This window comes from Entelurus aequoreus, linkage group LG23 (genome assembly GCF_033978785.1).
Source record: "Entelurus aequoreus isolate RoL-2023_Sb linkage group LG23, RoL_Eaeq_v1.1, whole genome shotgun sequence".
NCBI lineage: Eukaryota > Metazoa > Chordata > Actinopteri > Syngnathiformes > Syngnathidae > Entelurus > Entelurus aequoreus.
In genome coordinates, this window is record NC_084753.1 from 5,043,454 (window position 1) to 5,065,917 (window position 22,464).

Here is a 22,464-nt window from a genome sequence, read left to right on the forward strand (position 1 = left end):
TTCTTTACAAGTGTATGTACACTTTTGATGGCGACTATATCTTACAAACTCGATATATCGCCCAGCCTTAGGCACCGTTAGATTTTACGTTAACCGGTGTTCGGTAGGACTGGCGGGATTCGATCTGTGTCAAAAAAGTACCGGATTTGGTACCCATTCCTAATTATGTGTCATCGTTATTTTTCATATTTGGTATAATGACAGGCCTGACTGAATGTCGCTGATAAATGTGCTTAAAGGAAGGAAATATAAACTAATTATTTTTTTTATATGTTTGCAACTAGAGATGTCCGATAATTGCTTTTTTGCCGATATCCGATATTGTCCAACTTTTAATTACAGATACCGATATCAGCAGATACTGATATATACAGTCGTGGAATTAACACATTATTATGCCTAATTTTGTTGTGATGCCCTGCTGGGGTATCCGCAGGTTTCACAACATCAAATGTAGGACTTTTTTAGGATCATCCATGCATCCATGTTCTACCGCTTATCCCTTTTGGATCATGATGAATACAATTGAAGACCATTTCACATCCATAGAGACAAAGTACAAAGACATGAAGGAAAATAGGAGGCCCAGAATGAATTGTAAGTATATGCAATTATTCGCTGCTCTTTCATATTGGAAAACAAAATGTTTAACCCAACTAAAAGCACCAGAAGCGTCTTTATTGTAAACTAAAAGTTGTTAGGAACTCTAATAATTATTAGCTAAAATCTTATTAAAGGCCATTTTCTTTATTTGGTTTCAATGCCTTCATGCCCAGTGTTCCAAAGTTTTCTTGCGGTGTAATCCACATAGAGCAGAGGTCCCCAAACTTTTTGACCCGGAGGCCACATTGGGTTAAAATTAGAGATGTCCGATAATGGCTTTTTTGCCGATATCCCATATTCCGATATTGTCCAACTCTTAATTACTGACACCGATATATACAGTCGTGGAATTAACACATTATTATGCCTAATTTTGTTGTGATGCCCCGCTGGATGCATTAAACAATGTAACAAGGTTTTCCAAAATAAATCAACTCAAGTTATGGAAAAAAAAAATGCCAACATGGCACTGCCATATTTATTATTGAAGTCACAAAGTGCATTATTTTTTTAACATGCCTCAAAACAGCAGCTTGGAATTTGGGACATGCTCTCCCTGAGAGAGCATGAGGAGGTTGAGGTGGGCGGGGTTGGGGGGTAGCGGGGTAGCGGGGGTCTGTATTGTAGCGTCCCGGAAGAGTTAGTGCTGCAAGGGGTTTTGGGTATTTGTTTTTTATGTTGTGTTACGGTGCGGATGTTCTCCCGAAATGTGTTTGTCATTCTTGTTTGTTGTGGGTTCACAGTGTGGCGCATATTTGTAACAGTGTTAAAGTTTTTTACACGGCTACCCTCTGTGTGACCTGTATGGCTGTTGACCAAGTATGCATTGCATTCACTTGTGTGTGTGAAAAGCCGTAGATATTATGTGACTGGGCCGGCACGCAAAGGCAGTGCCTTTAAGGTTTATTGGCGCTCTGTACTTCTCCCTACGTCCGTGTACACAGCGGCCTTTTAAAAAGTCATACATTTTACTTTTTGAAACCGATACTGATCATTTTGAAACCGATACCGATAATTTCTGATATTACATTTTAAAGCATTAATCGGCCGATCCCTATTAGCAACATTTGCAGCTTTGACCTCTTTAGCCATTTCATTTCACCAGCCTTGCCTTTCTTTTCACATCACTCGGCAATAAATCTGTCCCGTGTTGTGATATAAAGGAGCCTCCGCTCTCAATAATGAGAAGGAGCAGGCAGTCCGCTGCCGTGGACAATGCGGTCAACAGAACAGCAGTTGACGTCATCGGAGGAACGGGGGACACATTTATGAAACATTCAGCGATCTGCGAGCTGCTGGAGAGGCGCCACATGCTGTGAATGCGGATGTCTCGATAAGCGCCGCGATAACACTTCACAGTTCACGACGCAGAAATTATCAGTGGGGAACAAATCAGCGTTGGCCTCGATACTGATGCGTACTTAAGAGCCATGTGTCATTTCGCGGGGACGCTGCTAGGGATGAGCAATAAAGTTTTGATTGTTGCAAGATATCAACGTTTTAACAACAGCTTGTATGCGGCAGAGAGTAATTTCACCACACCTAGTGTGTGTGTGACTATCAGTGGTACTTTAACTTTAACTTTGAAGGAAGGGGCATCATGGGAAACTTAAAGTTGGCCATTGTTACTGATCAGTTTTTTTGTTGCTCTCATGGCACCTTTTCCTGGTGGAAGGGCTGGCAAAACCTGCAAAGCCCAATCCAGGAGCTCAAAAACAGCATGAAATGTTGAAAAAGTACACATGCTCAATTGAAAGTAGGCCTAATAATATAACAATATTATGGCTTCAATTTGGCAATATCATTGCTCGTTTTGGCATTGTGTATCCCATTGTATATATACTGTATATTTTCACTATATATTCCGTATAGTCCGGACTATAAGCACCTCCTTTTTTTCCTACGCTTTGAACCCTGCAACCTATGAAACGGTGCGGCTATCCATCCATCCATTTTCTACCGCTTGTCCCTTTTTACTGTCAGACTTACAAACATAAATGAAGGTAGAAGTGTAAAGAAATAAAACTAAGGAAGGAAAAGAATGCAAAAGAAGGAACATCAATCCTCAACAAAACTTGTAGAGCTTCTGTTTCTTAATGCTTTTAACTAGCTGCACACACTGGAAACGGGTAGCGAAGGCAGAATAATGAATTTATTTATTTGTTTTCACCGTAATTTTCGGACTATAAGGCGCACTTAAAATCCTTTTATTTTCTGAAAACTCTATAGTGCATCTAATAACCCGGATGTACGGAATCATTTTGGTTGTGCTTACCGACCTCAAAGCTATTTTATTTGGTACATAGTAAAATGACACGTGTGACCAGTAGATGGCAGTCACACAAAAGAGATACGTGTAGACTGCAATATGATGGCAGTCACACACCTGCTGATCTGTGTTTGGGATCTGCATAAGTTCTGAAAATGTGCGCGCGCCCGCCTTTGTAGTCCAACGACACCGTAGTCGATAAGCTTCTTCTTTTTCTCTATCTTCTTGTTATGTGACATTCATCCTCCACTGTTGCCATTTCTAATATAAAGTAGTGTAAAGTTCTTACTTATATCTGTCAGTAAACTTGCCATGAAAGCACTAAAACATACCGGTGTAGTGAGTTTACATTATTCATCCAAGGAACTTTAGTTATTAGAGAGTTCCGGCTGGACGTTTTTTCACGGGACACATTTCCAGCGTTGTTGTTGCACTAGTGAGCCACGGATGAGGAGATGCTGCTCCGTTATTGATTGAAGTAAAGTGTGAATGTCATTAAAACAGTTAGCTCCATCTTTTGACACTTCTTCCACTCCCGTCCTTGCACGCTACACCGCTACAACAAAGATGACGGGGAGAAGACGCTGCTGAAGGTGAGCCACGTAAATAAGACCGCCCACAAAACGGCGCATCCGGAAGCGACTGTCAGAAAGCGACTTGAAGATGATGTGTAAAACATCATCTATGCAACATTTTGGCCAAAGAACCACCATTATATGTTATGTAGACCACAAGGAAGTCTTTTACATTTAGAAAAAATATATAATATGACCCCTTTAATGCGCCCTATAATCCGGTGCGCCTTTTGTATGAAAATACCTGACTAGACCCGCACATCGGCAGTGCGCCTTATAACCCGGTGTGCCCTATGGTCTGGAAAATACGGTACATTGCAATTAAGTAAACAGAGCCTCAAAGAAATATAACTTGCAGAGGCACTTTTTGATTAAACATCAACATTTCGATGTCCGGTCCCTGAGCCCCTGAGTTCTTGGAACTGCGGCCCTCTTCATTGTGTAGTTGAATATATTTACAAGGTCGAAGTAATCGTGCTGTGGCGTTGTTGACAAGATACAGAATAGAAAATATATGTATATTGTAGCGTCCCGGAAGAGTTAGTGCTGCAAGGGGTTCTGAGTATTTGTTCTGTTGTGTTTATGTTTTGTTACGGTGCGGATGTTCTCCCGAAATGCGTTTGTCATTCTTGTTTGGTGTGGGTTCACAGTGTGCCGCATATTTGTAACAGTGTTAAAGTTGTTTATACGGACACCCTCAGTGTGACCTGTATGGCTGTTGATCAAATATGCTTGCATTCACTTGTGAGTGTGTCAAAAGCCGTAGATATTATGTGACTGGGCCGGCACGCAAAGGCAGTGCCTTCAAAGTTTATTGGCGCTCTGTACTTCTCCCTACGTCCGTGTACACAGCGGCGTTTTAAAAATGTCATAAATTTAACTTTTTTAAACCGATACCGATAATCTTGAAACCGATACCGATAATTTACGATATTACATTTTAAAACATTTATCGGCCGATAATATCGGCAGTCCGATATTTTATTTAACATTGGAATTGCTTTGTTTATCATTATTCTCCCAATTGATCGCAATTTTGAGGCACTTAACATGCACACTCTTTTTCACTGTATCACTGCTGCTCTTACTGGTATTACTTTTTTACATGTTATTTATGGTTTGGAATTGCTTTGTTTATCATTATTCTCCCAATTTATCGCAATTTTGAGGAACTTAACATGCACAAAACCTCACCAATTTTTGCAAGCGTGTCCGGTCCGGCGAAAACTTTTTTATTTTTGGGGTCTTGAACACGCAATTTCAAAATTGACCCCTTTGAAAAATGAGTTGCCACAAGTTTCACGTATTGTCATGAAAATGGGTGGACACGTCTGTCATGACAGGATTCACGTAAAAGTCTGAAGAACCCATATTTAAAAACAAACAGGAACTCGACCGTCTTGCTTTCCATTTTTAGTCCGAAAACAGAGTTCGTACTTTAACAAACTCCTCTTAGGGACTAATGAGCAGTGATGGGCAGTAACAGGCTACATGTAGCTAAGATCTGTAGCTTAACTACATTTTCCAGTAGCTTGGCTACTTTTTTTAACGAGTAGCTTTTCCTGTAGCTTAGCTATTTTACACCGATGTAGCTAGGTAGCTTACATCAAAGCTACAAGATACAAAGAGAGAAAATGGACTGCGAATCTGGGGCCCCAAAAAATATGTAGACAATACAATGACCTGGATGAATGAGAACGTCCATATTTGCAGAGAAAATCCATGATGATTGGTTGGTATTAGAGATGTCCGATAATGGCTTTTTTGCAGAAATCCGCTATTCCGATATTGTCCAACTCTTAATTACAGATACCGATATCAACCGATACCGATATATACAGTGGTGGACTTAACACATTATTATGCCTAATTTTGTTGTGATGCCCCGCTGGATGCATTAAACAATGTAACAAGGTTTTACAAAATAAATCAACTCAAGTTATGGAAAAAAGTGCCAACATGGCACTGCCATATTTATTATTGAAGTCACAAAGTGCATTATTTTTTTTAACATGCCTCAAAACAGCAGCTTGTAATTTGGGACATGCTCTCCCTGAGAGAGCATGAGGAAGTTGAGGTGGGTGGGGTTGGGAGAGGGGGCGGGGTTTAGGGGTAGCGGGGGGTGTATATATAAAAAAAAAGTATGGCCACTCAGTCAACATTGACAACAACATGACAAAATATTCTGTAACAATGTAAACATTTAAAACTTTTAACATTTAACAAAATTAAATGTAGCTTATTTGCTTTTTAATGTGCAAATATAAAAGTAAACATCCAGTGCAAATCTTAATATTCTGCAATAGTATAAGCATTTCAAAAGTAAAAGTATTGCTTATTTGCTAAAATGTGCAAAAATAAAGATAAACATCCAATACAAAAAAGTGCAAAACAAAATATTCTGTAACAACAGTGTAAACATTTCAACAGAAGTGAAAGTATTGCTTATTTGCTAAAATGTGCAAAAATAAAGATAAACATCCAATACAAAAAAGTGCCAATCTAAATATTCTGGAGCACTGTAAACATTAAGTATTGCTTTTAAAATGTGCAAAATAAACATCCAGTCCAACACTGTACACAATAACCAATTCTACTCATTCCAGTGAGTGACTAACAGTTGTAATGAAGAAAGGTTAGCATGTCTATGCTCAGAAGGGGTCGATGTGGCTGGAACTGAGAGGTAATTAGCCTTCACCTCAAGCCAGGACTGCGAGTGAGCTGAGCTGCAGTTTACGTTTCTAGAAGGTCAACGGGCTCATAGTGATGTTACCAGTAGTTGACTGGGAGGTGTTTATTATCATTTGGGGAGAGTCCGCTGCCTGATGCTCACCTGCTAAACACCTATCTGCTAGACGCTGAAGCGCTGACTACATGCGCTATGAATACGCACTTCTGATTGGCTGGTAACGTTTTGAATACGCACTGCTGATTGGCTGATAATGCTTCGTGTGTACCAATCAGATGGTTGTGTGGGTGGGACAATGCTGCGTGCTGACGAGACAGAGGCAGAAGGAGCAAAGCAGCTTGTTATTGTTAAGACTTTAGCAGCTAAAGTTAGCTTTAGCTTAGAAACTCGTTCGGTACACCCCCGTACCGAACCGAAAGCCCCGTACCGAAACGGTTCAATACAAAACACGTACCGTTACACCCCTAGCAGATACAAATGACACATTCATGTTTTTGTGTAATGATGACAACGTATGCTAACGCGGACGATTGACTAGTTGATGGTTGATGGTTTTCTTTTCAAATGTTCGTTCATAGCCGTTGTGCTGCTTTGATAGGCCATTTACGCTCGACACAGTGTGCATACAACAACATTATTAGGCTGTGTATTGAAATACTCCCACACTTTTGACCACTTTTGGCGTGCTTTTTCCCCCTTGCTCGCACAGTCTGCTTAGCGCTCCGCCATGACGGTAGTGTGACGTAAATATGCGACGCGTCGACGCACAAAAACGACGTCGACGTATTTACGTAACCGATGACGTCGACTATGTCGACGTGTCGTTTCAGCCTAAGCACAAACATTCATGTCATTTCCAAAACAAAAAGTGCAAAATTGTCAGAGACATTTTAAAACAAGCTATTAGTGCACTTTTGTGCATGATGTCACTAAGATGACTTATCAAAACAACACTAATTTAAAGTGCACTTTTTGTACAGAACGCCACTACAATAGTTTAAAACAAATAAAGTGCACTTTTGTGCATTATGTCACACAAGATATTTCAATATGTGTCAAATAAAAATGAGCTGCATAATAGGAAATCAAATAGTGTATGTCCTTCACTATGTGGTAGATTCCTGCGGACGTTATCTCCTTATGTTGTTGACTATTTGTTTCATACAGTGTTGATGTGGAAATGGTTGCCTCTGCATTTTGTTGGTGTGGCACCGAACGGAGATGTTGACATGCGGAGTTTCAAGCACTCTTCATTCTCTAGCGGGTGACTTTTCAAATGATGCTACATATTAGCAGTAATGCTACTTTTTGTAGCAACGCTTTTGCCCCACACTTGACAAATTATGGTTGTCTGTTCGACATATTCCCACTTGAAGCCAAACCACCGGCAGACGATGGACCCCCTGCTGTTTTTCTTGGGAATTAATTCTTCCTTCATTTGTTACCAGATTCGCACCTTCTTTCTCTCGTATTACCACTCGCACCACAGCTAACGTTACCCATGCTGCTACCTCTCTGCTCCGCGAGGGCGTATACGTATGTGACGTATGTAAGAAGGTGCGCTTGTTTAAGTCTCTGTGAGGAGAGACAAGAAAGAGTGAGAAGAGCATGTAGTGTAATGCCTGCAGCTAAAAGCAACTGCCTGAGAACGTATAATCCAATATCACGATATAGTCATTTTCTACATTGCACAGAGACAAACCCGCGATATATTGAGTATATCGATATATCGCCCAGCCCTAGTTAAATATACCGAAAATATGGTCTGATTACAAGAAAATTTGGAAAAGTGTTTGGACTTTGATATCACCCACTTGCGGTGTAAAATTATAACTGTCATAACTTCCTCCCACATACCCCGATCTCCCTGAAATGTTTGATGGTTGGTCACGACATTGGGTGGTACGCTACTGCATTCCTGTCAACTCACGTTTACCCCCGGTTGCACGGGTGGTGCGAGGCCCCGTTTCAATGCTGCTTGCAGTTGTAATTTATATTTGTATTTCATGTGTGCCCACACTTTTTCTGCAGACGAGCTACTTTTCAATTGACCAAGTCGAGGGGATACGTTTTTGTTAACAAGTTAAAGGTGTTTAATGATAACTCAAGCATGTTTAACACATATAGTTAATATTGTTAACAAGTTAAAGGTGTTTAATGATAATACAAGCATGTTTAACACATATAGATTCCTTTGTTTCATAAAGACAAGAATATAAGTTGGTGTATTACCTGATTCTGACGACTTTGCATTGATTAGAATCAGACCGTAGTGCTGATAACGTCTGCATTTTCAAATGGAGGAGAAAAAAAGTCCTCCTTTTTGTCCAATACTTCATGAAAGTGGTTGGTTTTTGGCATCTTATTTGTCCAGCTTCCATACTCCTTTTTATACACTCTACAAGAAATACATTGGCGGCAAACTCCGTAAGCTTGCTAGCTTGTGTGCGCCAGATTTCTGAGACTTTTATTTTGTTAGCACAGGCAGGATCAAGCAGCACTTTTACTGTGAAGACAGGAACTGTGCAGTCGGTCTTTAGAGTTTTGACAGCAGGTACGGCGCGAGAGTCTGTTGAAATAAAAAGTGTTTCTCGCCTTCCTGTCGGTCATTTTTTCTTAATACCGAGCTCGCAGCCGCCGTGAATGTCAATCAAGTGACAACAGTGACGTCTTGGTGAAGATTGATGATCGCTAATTTTTAGGTCTATTTTTTTTTATGCCTGGCTGGCGATCGACTGACACCCTCCGCGATCAACCGGTAGTTTGCGATCAAGTTAATGTTCACTCCTGGTGTATTTCAACTGCACCTAACAGAGTAGCAACCTGTATCTTTTTCATGATCTCATAGTTGATATCAATAAAGCGTTCTAGTCTATTCCATAGGTTGTATTCCGTCACTTGGGCCACCATACCAATATGGCTACTCCAGAGTGCGATCTATCTGAGTACGCAAAGGGCCGAGATCTTAATGCTAAAAGCAGATACGAGCAGAAAAAAATCAAACTACGCAATGAAATAGATCCCTATGCGTTAATAAAATAAAGATTTGTTGAGTGATATCAAGGATTATTTGTCGGTCGCATTCCCAGACATATCGGACTATTTAGTGCACCAGACATCATTCTACACCACACAATAGGTGAAACCTTGGACAAGTTTTGTGTGTGTGCTGGGTCAAAGAAATTGGTATCAATATTGTTTTTGCTCGGGTAAGGTTTCATTTCATGATTTAACCGCGCGTCTACAGCCATGTTTGTTGTTGTTACACGCATCATTTACGAGTGTGTCTTTTTCCCCGTCTTTATCAAAATATAACTTTATTATAGATGTCAACAATGTGTATGTGCTGAAAGCTTCATTTATGATTGCTGCCTTTGGTAAAAGCTTAACTCTTTTAGGTTTTGCTCCCATTTGCTTTCTTTTATTTACTCGCCGAGTTGGTATTTTAGCTAAGATAATTTAAAAAACAAGCAGAAACACTTGTTTTATTGTTTGTGCTTTGGCGCCATCTTTTGAAATAATTAGCTCACTGCAGGTTCTGCAGTGTCCTTCTATTTATCTGTAGTGCTTTCAACAGAAAGTAGGGCGACGTTCAGTCTTTTGGCTGTCCATAGCGTTTATACTCGTCTGGATTCTTCATTCATCACTCCAAGTAACATATGCAAGTTTTACATCATAACTAAAACTATTTAATTACTAAACCGTCCCGTTTGTGATGTCTATAGGAGTGTTGTCATGCATATTTACACGTGCTATCATAATGTTATGATGTTAGCATAGTTAGCATTAGCTAATTTGCTAACACGTTTACGAGTGTCTGTGTTAGTATCATTAACTTACAACGGCATTCTTTTTGTGTTGTTTCAGTTTCACAAATTCCTCAGTAAACTCTCCAAGACGTCACTGTGGAGTTACTGAGTCTGTTTAGCTGATTGATGAGCTCGCTTCCACAGCTAGTGGGTCCATGACCATGACTTCTGTTTTTACAGACACCATTTGGAGACAAATAAGGTATGTAAATAAACATTCACAGAATCTTACTGTGTAGATAACTCATTTAGCAACGTATATATCTGTGGCTTATAGTTCGGTGCGGCTATTATATATTATATATATTAGACTGACCATACGTTCTCTTTTCACCTGACATGTCCTCTTTTGCGGGGCTGTCCAGGCGGGGTTTCTTAAATGCCTCAAATGTCCGGTATTTTGAGTTAGGGTTGTGTGTATTTTCAGTGTACGTCCAGGGTTAAGAAGAGGTTAAAAATAAAAAAAATTGTGAAGGTGTGCGGCAGCAACTTTCGTGAGGGAGGGGCAGAGACAGAGAGCGAGAAGGTCGAGAGACAGACAGGACACAAGAGAGAAGCCAAAACGTAAATGCAACTTCACGGATGATTTGCGGGAAAAGTATCTGTGTTTTGGTCCTGGTCGTGACACATGGGAAGCAGAATGCACTGTGTGCAAAGCAGGAAGGTATATATATCTGTGGCAAATAAAGATCTACAAGCCCATATCTACACTACAAAGCACAAAACAGCTGTGCAGGGCGAGAGCTCGTCTGCTGTTTTTTGTTTAAATTTAATTAACTTGTTTTGAGGCATTATTTATGTTTACATTATATACAAGAGGTTATTTTGAATATTTCTACCTCTGCACTTTCTTCCAAAACTGTGAATGTTACAGAATATAAGTGTGACTTATTTTGTTATACTGTCAAGCAGTGTTGGCGTTAACACACTTTTTGTGTCTTTTTAACGCATTGAAGTCAGAAAGGACGCAGATTTTTATTTATTTCTTTTTTTTTTACCATTTGCGGCCCACAGCTAATGTTTTAAAGGCCCACGGCACATTCTACAAATAATATTAAAATAAACAAAAACATAACAGAAGTGAAATAAAAAAGCTTAAAGGTGAAATGTAATTTAGAAACAGTTGCAATGTTGACTAATAAAACAAAGCTGTTTTTTTTTCTTTCAAACTGTCATTGCTCAAAACATAATATTGAATCAAAATCAATGTTATTATGAATTATTGACCTAGCCAAGGTTCTGATTACTTCACATCAAATATTCCACTTTGAAAAATATTTTTGGTGCAAGATTTTGCATATTTTGTGTTTGCCATAAAAAACATAGTTTTGTTTGACAAAAAACGGCGGAAAACAAACAAAAAAACCAACATAAAAAAACTAAAACATTTTGAAATGAGGAATAGATGTGAAGTTGATGTAGACTCCAGAGATTTAAGTGTTAAATATAAAATGTATGTATACCCTAGCACACCATTATCATCATTTCATGACCCAAGCAAAACAATTTTAAACTTTTATACTGAAATAAATACACTTACAACTTATTCAATAAAAACATAGAAAAAACTACCAGCAGCGGTAAAGTTTAGATTCATGAAGGAAGGAAGAAAGTGAATGAATGTTCATAACTGAATACATTTACATATGCATAAACATTTATTTTCTTTTTTTTTCTTTTTTTTAAGGAATTAGGTAACGTTTATGACAACCTTTTTCCAAAACACAACATAGAATGTGAGATATAACAGGATAATGCATACGTTTATCATTTGTTTTCAAAAGGCTTACAAAAAAGTGGGACCGGACCCCAGAAATTTACTGTGGGACCCCATTTTTATGACTTGATGGGATCCCTGGGACCCCATTTTGAAAATTCCTAGCGCCAACGCTGCTGTCAACAGAGGAGAAAAAATGCTTTATTTAAATAAATATATTATTTATAAAGCAAGTTTGAGTATCATTGGCAAATGTTCACCTAGTCCCGGCCTTGGCACGCATATATGTGTCCTCTTTTTGGGATTTCACAATATGGTCAGCCTAATATATATTATATCAGTTACAGCTCATTTTATTACCTAGTCTGTGTTATGTGTTTTATGTTGCACGATTGCACCAAGAAAAATTCCTAGTTTGTGAACCCGTTCTCAAACAATGGCAATAAAAAAACTATTCTAAATTCTGATTCTGAAAAAAAAATGTTCTTCCAAAATTTAGTGGGTGTGACTTATATCCCAGTGCACTCTATTGTCCGGAAAAAATGGTAAATCAAAGCCATTATAGGAAGTAATTTTAATATTTAATTGATATTGTTACACTGCCATTCTATGTTTTTGTCTATTTATAATTGTGATTAAAAAAAAGTATTAAATCAATGATCTTATAAAAGTTGGAGTATTAGTATCAGCATTGGTATGGCCAATACTGCCCTTTTAACTACTTGATATTGGATCAATACCCAAATTTGTAGTATCACCCAAAACTAATGTAAAGCATCCAAACAACAGAAGAATAGGTGTTTATTACATTTTAAAAGAAATGGAAATGGAAAGTAACAGAAGAAAAACAGATATTAAATAAATTAGAATAAAGTAAATTAAATAAAGTAGAATAATAATAGTTTTGAGAAAATAATACAACCAGGATTGATGTAATATGTTATTGCATACATCAGCAGACAAATTACGACCTTTTGTAACCCGTTTTTAAAATGATTTTATCATCATTTATCTACCAAATAATATATTGTGATTTATATTGTTATCGCAGGAAGCTGCAATATTTATCGCAATATGTACTTTAGGCCATATTGCCCATCCTTTACTGTAAAACATACAAGACGTGTCTCACACGCACTGTTCTTAATCACAACCACGAACCTGTGAAAATACTGTCACTTGTTCAATGATGATGATCTTCACATAGTACATAATATAGTACAGTACTTTAGATATGTTAGCCATTTTTATACTTTATTTAGGCCAAAAATATATAAAATTAGCCTAAAAATGCACATATTTTTTTGGTTTTATTTATCTTTTTTACAATATGCATGTTTTTGACTAATAGTAGGCCGTACTCAAACGCAAAACTGCAAAGAACCGTGATATGATTACAATTTTTTTCAAAAAGTACTTCGGAAAAATCACGATAGAGTGAAGAGACAAAATGGGAAGCGTGAAGAAGTGAGGAACAACTAAGTTAAAAGGATCATATTGCCTATAGAATATGGCATTATCATTCGTTGATCGCTTGTTTTGGCATTGTTGCGTAGATGACCACAAAGTATGTCACTGGACATCATCTAGGTGTGTATGATGTGGTCCCTATATGTATATTTACCTCAAAAGTTGCTGTTTTTTTTAATCATTTCAGGCAAACTTGTCTCAACTTTGAGAGAGATTTTCCTTAGTGCAGGGGTATCCAAACCCTGGCCTGCGGGCCAAATGCGTCCCACCGGCACCTTCAGTTTGGCAAGAGTTAAACCTCATAAAGCAACCACTGCTTTAATATGAATTTAAGTACCCAGGGGCCTGACGGGTGGCAATTTTTCACCATCTTGTAGACAATGTAAGAAACTCGGTACAGTGACCTTGATGTGTACTTTCTTGACATCACAAGCACAGCATACACTTATATGACCCAATCCAAACAACCTTTCCCAGTCATGATCAGGAAAAAAAACTATTGGCTCAAAAAGTCAACACACATGCTCACATGTTAAAAAAAACAAAACATCCCATCACCATGAAAAACTCACAATGACACCAATTTAAATCCATTGCAAGCCATTATGGGAAAAATGCAAAACACTCTCTCCACACTTATCCATGTTTGACTTTTAGCTGCTTGATATTTCTGATTGATTACAAAGCTTTAAAGAGGTCGCTAGGGAAGTAAACAAGGTAGGAGTTGAACTTTCACATACTCTTAATATTTAATTGTAATTATTAATTGTATATCATTATATTATCATAATATGCAAACACGCACACATTTATATGTGTGTATGTATACATTATATATATGTATATTGTGTATTAATATATATATATATATATATATATATATATATATATATATATAATTTATTTTGTTTTATATATATCTATAATTTTTTATATATATATATATATATGTGTGTGTGCATGTGTGTGTGTGATTATTTTACATGCAGTTGGCTTTTGGCCCCAGGCCAAATTTTTTTAGCCCACTGCGACTCCCCAGTCAAAAAGTTTGGACACCCCTGCTTTAGAGACATAAATGAGGTCATGAGTGTTGTTCAACTATTTGTCAATTGTTTATTTATCATGCCAAGGCAGAATTTCAGCTTGTACCCAATAATGTGGCCAGTCAGGAGATGTAATTGTATAATTGGGTTTCGAAGCAAACAAAACAGCCTGGAGAGTGCTAAAGTTGTATTATTGCGCCACCATGTGGCTTCAAACAAGTTCCAGTGCAAGTGTACATCTCTCTGTAGTTCTCTATTCATTCACAAACAAAGCAGGATTTATAAACATGCAGTCTTGGTACATGGCTATCGTTATGGGCTATTAGATGGCCATGACATTGGCAGTGTCTTCCAGGTCAAGTATGTTGCCAATCCAAATAGGCAGAACTAACAGCTTGGAGCCATAATAGGATAAACGCACAACATGCACCCACTCACCTGGACCCTTGTTAGCGATATACTGTAGACTACTGCATATAGGATTATTGTGCCTGCACCAGGGTTTACTTGGGGGCTTAAAATATAAGAATATACACTATGCACAAACAACCACACGAAATCACAGGATACTGGTTTGTATTTAAAATATCCACAGTAATTTTTGTCTAAACACATGTATACAGTATCTATTTGATGTATAACAGTTATAGTGAAAGGTCTGGAACAGCTTCTCCCCCCGAAATTAAAAATATATATATTTATTTGTCGTATTATAACACTTTTTTTTTAAGTGATCTAATCCTTCTAAATATCCATATACTATATTAGTATGAATATGTGTATCACCACAGTTATATGGAGTTGGAAAATTTGCAGTGCACACAACAAAATACTTTTGGAATGCTTTAAAACGCTTGAAACTGTAAATGCTAACTGCAAAGAAAATTAAACATATTTACAAATATTATTCAAACATTATGATACAACAAAGGCAATTATTAATTATTTGGACCAAAAGTGTCCCATTGTAGATTGTCACTGAAGGCATCAAAACTATGACATGTAGAGAGTTATGTACTTAACAAAAAAAAGGTGAAATAACTGAAAACATGTTTTATATTCTAGTTTCTTCAAAATAGCCACCCTCTGCTCTGATTACTTTTTTGCACACTCTTGGCATTCTCTCGATGAACTTCAAGCACACCTGTGAAGTGAAAACCATTTCAGGTGATGTGAAAACCATTTCAGGTGACTACATATTAAAGCTCATGGAGAGAATGCCAAGAGTGTACGAAAGAGTAATCAAAGCAAAGAGTGGCTATTTTGAAGAAACTAGAATATATAACATGTTTTCAGTTATTTCACCTTTTTTTTTGTTAAGTACATAACTCACTGGGGTGAGTTTTTCCTTGCCCGTATGTGGGCTTTGTACCGAGGATGTTGTTGTGGCTTGTGCAGCCCTTTGAGACACTTGTGATTTAGGGCTATATAAATAAACATTGATTGATTGATTGATAACTCCACATGTGTTCATTCATAGTTTTGATGCCTTCAGTGACAATCTACAATGTAAATAGTCATGAAAATAAAGAAAACACATTGAATGAGAAGGTGCGTCCAAACTTTTGGCCTGTACTGTATATTAAATCAGATATTATATATTATAATTATTAATTTTGTGTATATTCAGGCCTGATCTTTATTCGAGTCTTTTAAAATTTACTGTATGGATGATATAATTGTATGCCCATTTTTTCCAAATAAAAAACTGACATAATTATGTAAAAAAAAGCATCACAAAGGTTAAAATAAAAATTTTAAAAAAATGGCATGCTTGCTGGTTTTATTTTGGACTGACATTTATTCAGAGATCTGAGCAAAAATAAAATGAAACCAACATTTTTTTTTTTTTACTTCTAACTCACCGAGGGCTTTTTCGTTCTGGCTCTACTACTGCTGGGCTAAAATGATTTCCCAGGGTATCGTTGATGATACCCTGGGAATGAGTGATTTTAAAATGAAAATATAAAAAATGAACATGGAAAAAAGTTAAGGCCAAAAATATGCTAAAAATGACCGGAAAGATCGAAGAAGTCCCTACTGCACTGTAAGGGTTAAAAAAAACAAACAAACAAAAAAACATTGAAGTTGGCACGTTGTATAAATGGTAAATAAAAACAGAAAACAATGATTTGCTAATCCTTTTCAATTCATATTCAATTGAATAGACTGCAAAGACAAGATATTTAACGTTCGAACTGAGAAACTTAGTTTTTTTTGCAAATAATCATTAACTTAGAATTTAATGGCAGCAACACATTGCAAAAAAGTTGGCACAGGGGCATTTTCACCACTGTGTTACATGGCCTTTCCTTTTAACAACACTCAGTAAAGGTTTGGGAACTGAGGAGACACATTTTTGAAGCTTCTCAGGTGGAATTCTTTCCCATTCTTGCTTGATGTACAGCTTAAGTTGTTCAACAGTCCGGGGGTCTCCCTTGTGCTATTTTAGGCTTCACACATTTTCAATGGGAGACAGGTCTGGACTACAGGCAGGCCAGTCTAGTACCCGCACTCTTTTACTATGAAGCCACGTTGATGTAACACGTGGCTTGGCATTGTCTTGCTGAAATAAGCAGGGGCGTCCATGATAACGTTGCTTGGATGGCAACATATGTTGCTCCAAAACCTGTATGTACCTTTCAGCATTAATGGTGCCTTCACAGATGTGTAAGTTACCCATGTCTTGGGCACTAATACACCCCCATACCATCACACATGCTGCCTTTTACACTTTGCGCCTAGAACAATCCGGATGTCTTTTTTCCTCTTTAGTGCAGAGACACTACGTCCACAGTTTCCAAAAACTATTTGAATTGTGGACTCATCAGACCACAGAACACTTTTCCACTTTGCATCAGTCCATCTTAGATGAGCTCGGGCCCAGCGAAGCTGGCGTCGTTTCTGGGTGTTGTTGATAAATGGCTTTCGCTTTGCATAGTAGAGTTTTAACTTGCACTTACAGATGTAGCGACCAACTGTAGTTACTGACAGTGGGTTTCTGAAGTGTTTCTGAGCCCATGTGCTGATATCCTTTACACACTGATGTCGCTTTTTGATGCAGTACCGCCTGAGGGATCGAAGGTCCGTAATATCATCGCTTACGTGCAGATATTTCTCCAGATTCTCTGAACCTTTTAAGGATATTATGGAGCGTAGATGGTGAAATCCCTAATCTCCTTGCAATAGCTGGTTGAGAAAGATTTTTCTTAAACTGTTCAACAATTTGCTCACGCATTTGTTGACAAAGTGGTGACCCTCGCCCCATCCTTGTTTGTGAATGACTGAGCATTTCATGGAAGCTGCTTTTATACCCAATCATGGCACCCACCTGTTCCCAATTAGCCTGTTCACCTGTGGGATGTTCCAAATAAGTACTTGATGAGCATTCCTCAACTTTCTCTGGCGATGGACTTGAAAAGCCAGGACTACGAGACTGACAAACAGTTTCTACCCACAGGCCATCAGGCTTGTAAATGCTACCTCCCCCAGCTACCCCCCTCACCCTTGTTTTTTACTTTTATTTTTTTGAACAAAAGACAGCTACCATGACTACCCCTGAACTGTGAACCCTCACTGTAGACACTTTTCACCTTTGATCACTAAAGAGACTTTTAACTGCTGCTGTGACCCAAGGTCACCTCCATATTTATACTGTGGACTGTGAATCAGAATGTGCAATAATGTTATGTTACTCACTGTGCCTTGTATATGCATTTTTTTACATTTATTTTAGCTAAGTACCGTGTGACTTGTTGAAGGGTGGACTAGCAAAGTAACATTTTCATTGTATGGCAAACTGTCTGTTTATAGTCATACACTGCAAAAACTGCAATCTAAGTAAGATGAAATATCTCAAATAAGGGTGATATTTGCTCATTTTCTGACTGATAAGATCATTCTTCTCACTAAGCAGATTTTATGTTAGAGTGTTTTACTTGTTTTAAGTGTTTTGGTCCTAAATGATCTCAGTAAGATATTACAGCTTGTTGCTGAGATTTGATGAGCTATATTGAGTAAAACATGCTTGAAACTAGAATATCAACTGTTGCAAAGCTGTGTCATCAACACTCACAAGTATAAAACTACTTTTTTAAAGAAATCATTTCTTACTTCAAGCAGGAAAAAAAATCATGATGCCGAGCGCATATCATTATGTCAAGATAATGGCACTAGCATTTACTTCATTTAAGAATGTTTTTCAACATATTGAGCAAAAAGTTATCTTTTTTTTTTTCTACCAAGAAAAGTGCACTTGTTATTAGTGATAATATACTTATTTTAAGGTATGTTTGGGTTCATTGAGGTTAGCTAATTTTACTTGTTTTGGAAAGTCTTGACAAGCCAAATGTTCTTGTTCTATTGGCAGATAATTTTGCTTAGTTCAAATAAAATACCCCTCATTTTTGTATTTTTTTTTTTCAAGTTTTTGAACACTGACTTTTTGCAGTGTATGCACAGTTAAACAATCTTGAATCTTGAATCGGCAACACTAAATGGTCCCTAGTGTGTGAATGTTCTCTGTCTATCTGTGTTGGCCCTGTGATGAGGTGGCGACTTGTCCAGGGTGTACCCCGCCTTCCGCCCGAATGCAGCTGATAGGCTCCAGTGACCCCAAAAGGGACAAGCGATAGCAAATGGATGGATGGATGGAATCTTGAATCTTGAATCTTTCTCAGTCTTTTTTGCCACTTGTGCCAGCTTTTTTAAAACATGTTGCTGGCATCAAATTCCAAATGAGCTAATATTTGCAAAAATAACAAAGTTTACCAGTTTGAACGTTAAATATCTTGTCTTTGCAGTCTATTCAATTGAATATAGGTTGAAAAGGAATTGCAAATCATTGTATTCTGTTTTTATTTACCATTTACCATATTTTTCGGACTATAAGTCAGTTTTTTTCATAGTTTGGCCGGGGGTGCGACTTATACTCAGGAGCGACTTATGTGTGAAATGATTAACACATTAGCGTAAAATATCAAATAATATTATTGATCTCATTCACGTAAGAGACTAGACGTATAAGATTTCATGGGATTTAGCGATTAGGAGTGACAGATTGTTTGGTAAACGTATGGCATGTTCTATATGTTATAGTTATTTGAATGACTCTTACCATAATATGTTACGTTAACATACCAGGCACCTTCTCAGTTGGTTATTTATGCCTCATATAACGTACACTTATTCAGCCTGTTGTTCACTATTCTTTATTTATTTTAAATTGCCTTTCAAATGTCTATTCTTGGTGTTGGCTTTTATCAAATACATTTCCCCCAAAAATGCGACTTATACTCCAGTGCGACTTATATTAATATATATATTAATTATTGAGACTTTAAACTGTTTTTAACTTTCAACTTTTTTAACGGTTTTTAACTTCTTAACTGCTTTTTATCTAACAAATTGTTCTTAGGGTGATTTGTATTCACCTTTTCAATGTGTATTTTACTTCTGTTTTAAATGTTATTTTTTAGTCTGTCCTTTGCCTCTATCTCTTTGTGGTGTACAGCCCTTTGTTCTTCAACTGTGCTTGTTTTTAAAGGGCTTTATAAATAAAGTTGGTATGGTATGGTATATATGTTTTTTTCCTTCTTTATTATGCATTTTCGGCCGGTGCGACTTATACTCCGAAAAATACGGTACACAACGTGACAACTTCACTGGTTTTGTGTTTTGTAATTATTATATATTATATAAAATACAGTGTTTCCCATAAACTGCCAAGATACCTGTGGTGGTGGGGGCGTGGCTATGGGCGTGGCCACCATGACATCATCGAGTAATTTGCATAATTTACTACAATATGATTTTCTCTAAAAAGGCTCAAAAAATGTATACTTACTAATTAATAATAACAGTTTTGTTTTAAACGTCCATCCATCCATCCATTTTACAGTATAATTACAACACTTTATGTACATATTTATATACAGATTTGAACAATAAGTTATTCCCTGAAATATATTTATTAATTGTGGTTCTTACAAAAAATATATCTTATAAAAATATAAAAGCTAAAATGTCTCTTAAAGCTCTGCCCCTTTAATTAGTGCATACTAAATAATTTAACTTTAGCCTACTATTACAACCATATTATTTACCAGCAACATAAAGTGAAACAGAGGCAGAGGTGTCCTGCCACAGTCAGTAACAAATAAACAGAAAACAGTAGTGGTGGTAGATAGACACAGAGCTTCATCAAACATCTGATCCACTGAACAAACAGCTCCAAAAATCTTGATCCTACACTTCTCTTTTGTAAAGTAAATCTGAACAGCCTATATGGGCATCTACATCAACTATATGATTTGCCTGAGAAGCTGGACAGGACACAACAACAACAACAAAAATTTTAATTAAAAAAAAAAAAAAAGTTATTTTTTTTGTGGTGGCCTTAATTCTTTCGTGGCGGGCCGCAATAAATAAATGAATGTGTTGGAAACACTGAAATATAATGATATTTATTGCAAGGCAGACTTGCAAGAAACTTTAAACGCTTGAAAAGTGTTTTTAAAAGTATATCCAGGGCTGGGCTTTAAAACAGCCAAATATAGACTCTTAGCTAAAACCCTGGGAATGTTTTGCCTTATGCGCTCATGCATGCTCTCTGCCATTATTTTAACATCCGTCTTGCTCCTTCTGAATCCTCTTACAGGTGGATTATGGGACTAAGATGTCTAGCGAAAGTAAAGCGAGGCAACACACACACACACACCCACACACACACACACACACACACACACACACAGAGAGGGCGAGTGATACACAGAAGAAAAGAGACGTGTACCATGGAGACAACCCCTCACCCAAAGGCAGGCCAGCGTTGGGGTTGGAGATCGTCTGCCACTGAGGTCAGTAAACATTCCGCTTTACTGCCACTCTGCTGCACAAAGTGACGTGGCTTCTCTCGCTGCAGGCCGAGTCAGCAGAGCCTCACCTGCAGAAGCCCGTCGCCAAGAGGACGGGGGAGCACTAACCAGCATCCATGACCAACCCTAACCTTCCCCTGTGGGGGCGGTGCTCGGCGCTCTGTGCCCTCACCGTGCTCCTGTCTGCGGCCGGAGCCGACCAGCTCAACGCCACCGCTCCGCGCAATGGCGGGGGCGCCCAGTGTGGCGAGTACACCAACCAGGTAAGGTACACCAGGCTTTTTGTGGCCTCCTTTGAATATTACAGTACTAGGGTTAAGTTAAAGTACCAATGATTGTCACACACACACTAGGTGTGGTGAAATTACCCTCTGCATTTGACCCATCCCCTTGTTCCACCCCCTGGGAGGTGAGGGGAGCAGTCAGCAGCAGCGGTGGCCGCGCTCGGGAATCAGTTTTGGTGATTTAACCCCCAATTCCAACCCTTGATGCTGAGTGCCAAGCAGGGAGGTATTGGGTCTCATTTTTGTAGTCTTTGGTATGACTCGGCCGGGGTTTCAACTCCCAACCTACCCATCTCAGGGCGGACACTCTAACCACTAGGCCACTGAGTAGGGTTATAGGAACAGTTGAGCTGAACAGAGCATTTCTGACCCGAAACAAGTGTGTTTATGCCAGGAGCCGGCCCTCAATGACACCCTTTATGCACATCACAGTGACATTTTATAAATGGTTGATTTATATAGGCTAGTAAGGTAAAGTTTTGTACCTGAACAAAACTTTACCTTACTAGCCTATATAAATCAACCATTTATAAATACACATTAGTAGGCTAAATGAACCTCTTCAACACAGTGACATTTTATTACTTCATAACTGTCTTTGGGATATTGCCACTATTCAATAAGCGAGGCTAAAATGGTGCATCTCATAACAGTGTGGCCGGTGAGTGTAGGTAATGCTGCTCTATCCCTCAGTTCGTTTTTAATTGGTTTATTTTAATTGAATTTATCTAATAGGGCCAGTGCGGTATAATCTGTTAAGGCGCACCTGATGACAGAAAGGCCAAATGTGTATGCAGAAAACCCTTATTTATCGCTGTTAACTGGTTACGGACGTGGCCGCGATGAACACATTTTTGCCAAGTAGGAATTATTCATTATAAACCAAAATATTTTCATGGCCATAGCATTTAAAAAAAAAAAAAATACTACTGGTGCACAAAAAACTCCAATCACCTCAGAATCGCAATTATTATTCATCCTGATTCTGAACTTTAATAAATCAATTTAAAAGCTCCTCCTTGTTGCATGGAAATGGCCTAAAAACATATTTTTAAAAATAGATTCTTATAAGAAAAAAAAAAAAAAAAAAAAAAAAAAAAAAAATATATATATATATATATATGTATATATAT

The 22,464-nt window shown here is 37.9% G+C and overlaps 1 protein-coding gene across 16 annotated transcripts in view; it reads left to right on the forward strand.

The window, feature by feature from the left end:
- Positions 1–22,464, forward strand: part of LOC133640772 (fibrinogen-like protein 1) — a 201,189-nt gene that overhangs the window by 134,163 nt on the left and 44,562 nt on the right. For 14 of the 16 annotated variants that reach the window (XM_062034382.1, XM_062034381.1, XM_062034369.1 and 11 more), the window contains 3 exons: positions 10,004–10,147; positions 20,834–21,029; positions 21,095–21,310. In XM_062034382.1, coding sequence (XP_061890366.1) covers positions 21,164–21,310 — 147 coding nt within the window. In that variant the 5' untranslated portion in view covers positions 10,004–10,147; positions 20,834–21,029; positions 21,095–21,163. The remainder of the gene's footprint in view (positions 1–10,003; positions 10,148–20,833; positions 21,030–21,094; positions 21,311–22,464) is intronic. The other 2 variants (XM_062034378.1, XM_062034380.1) reach the window with 1 other exon arrangement.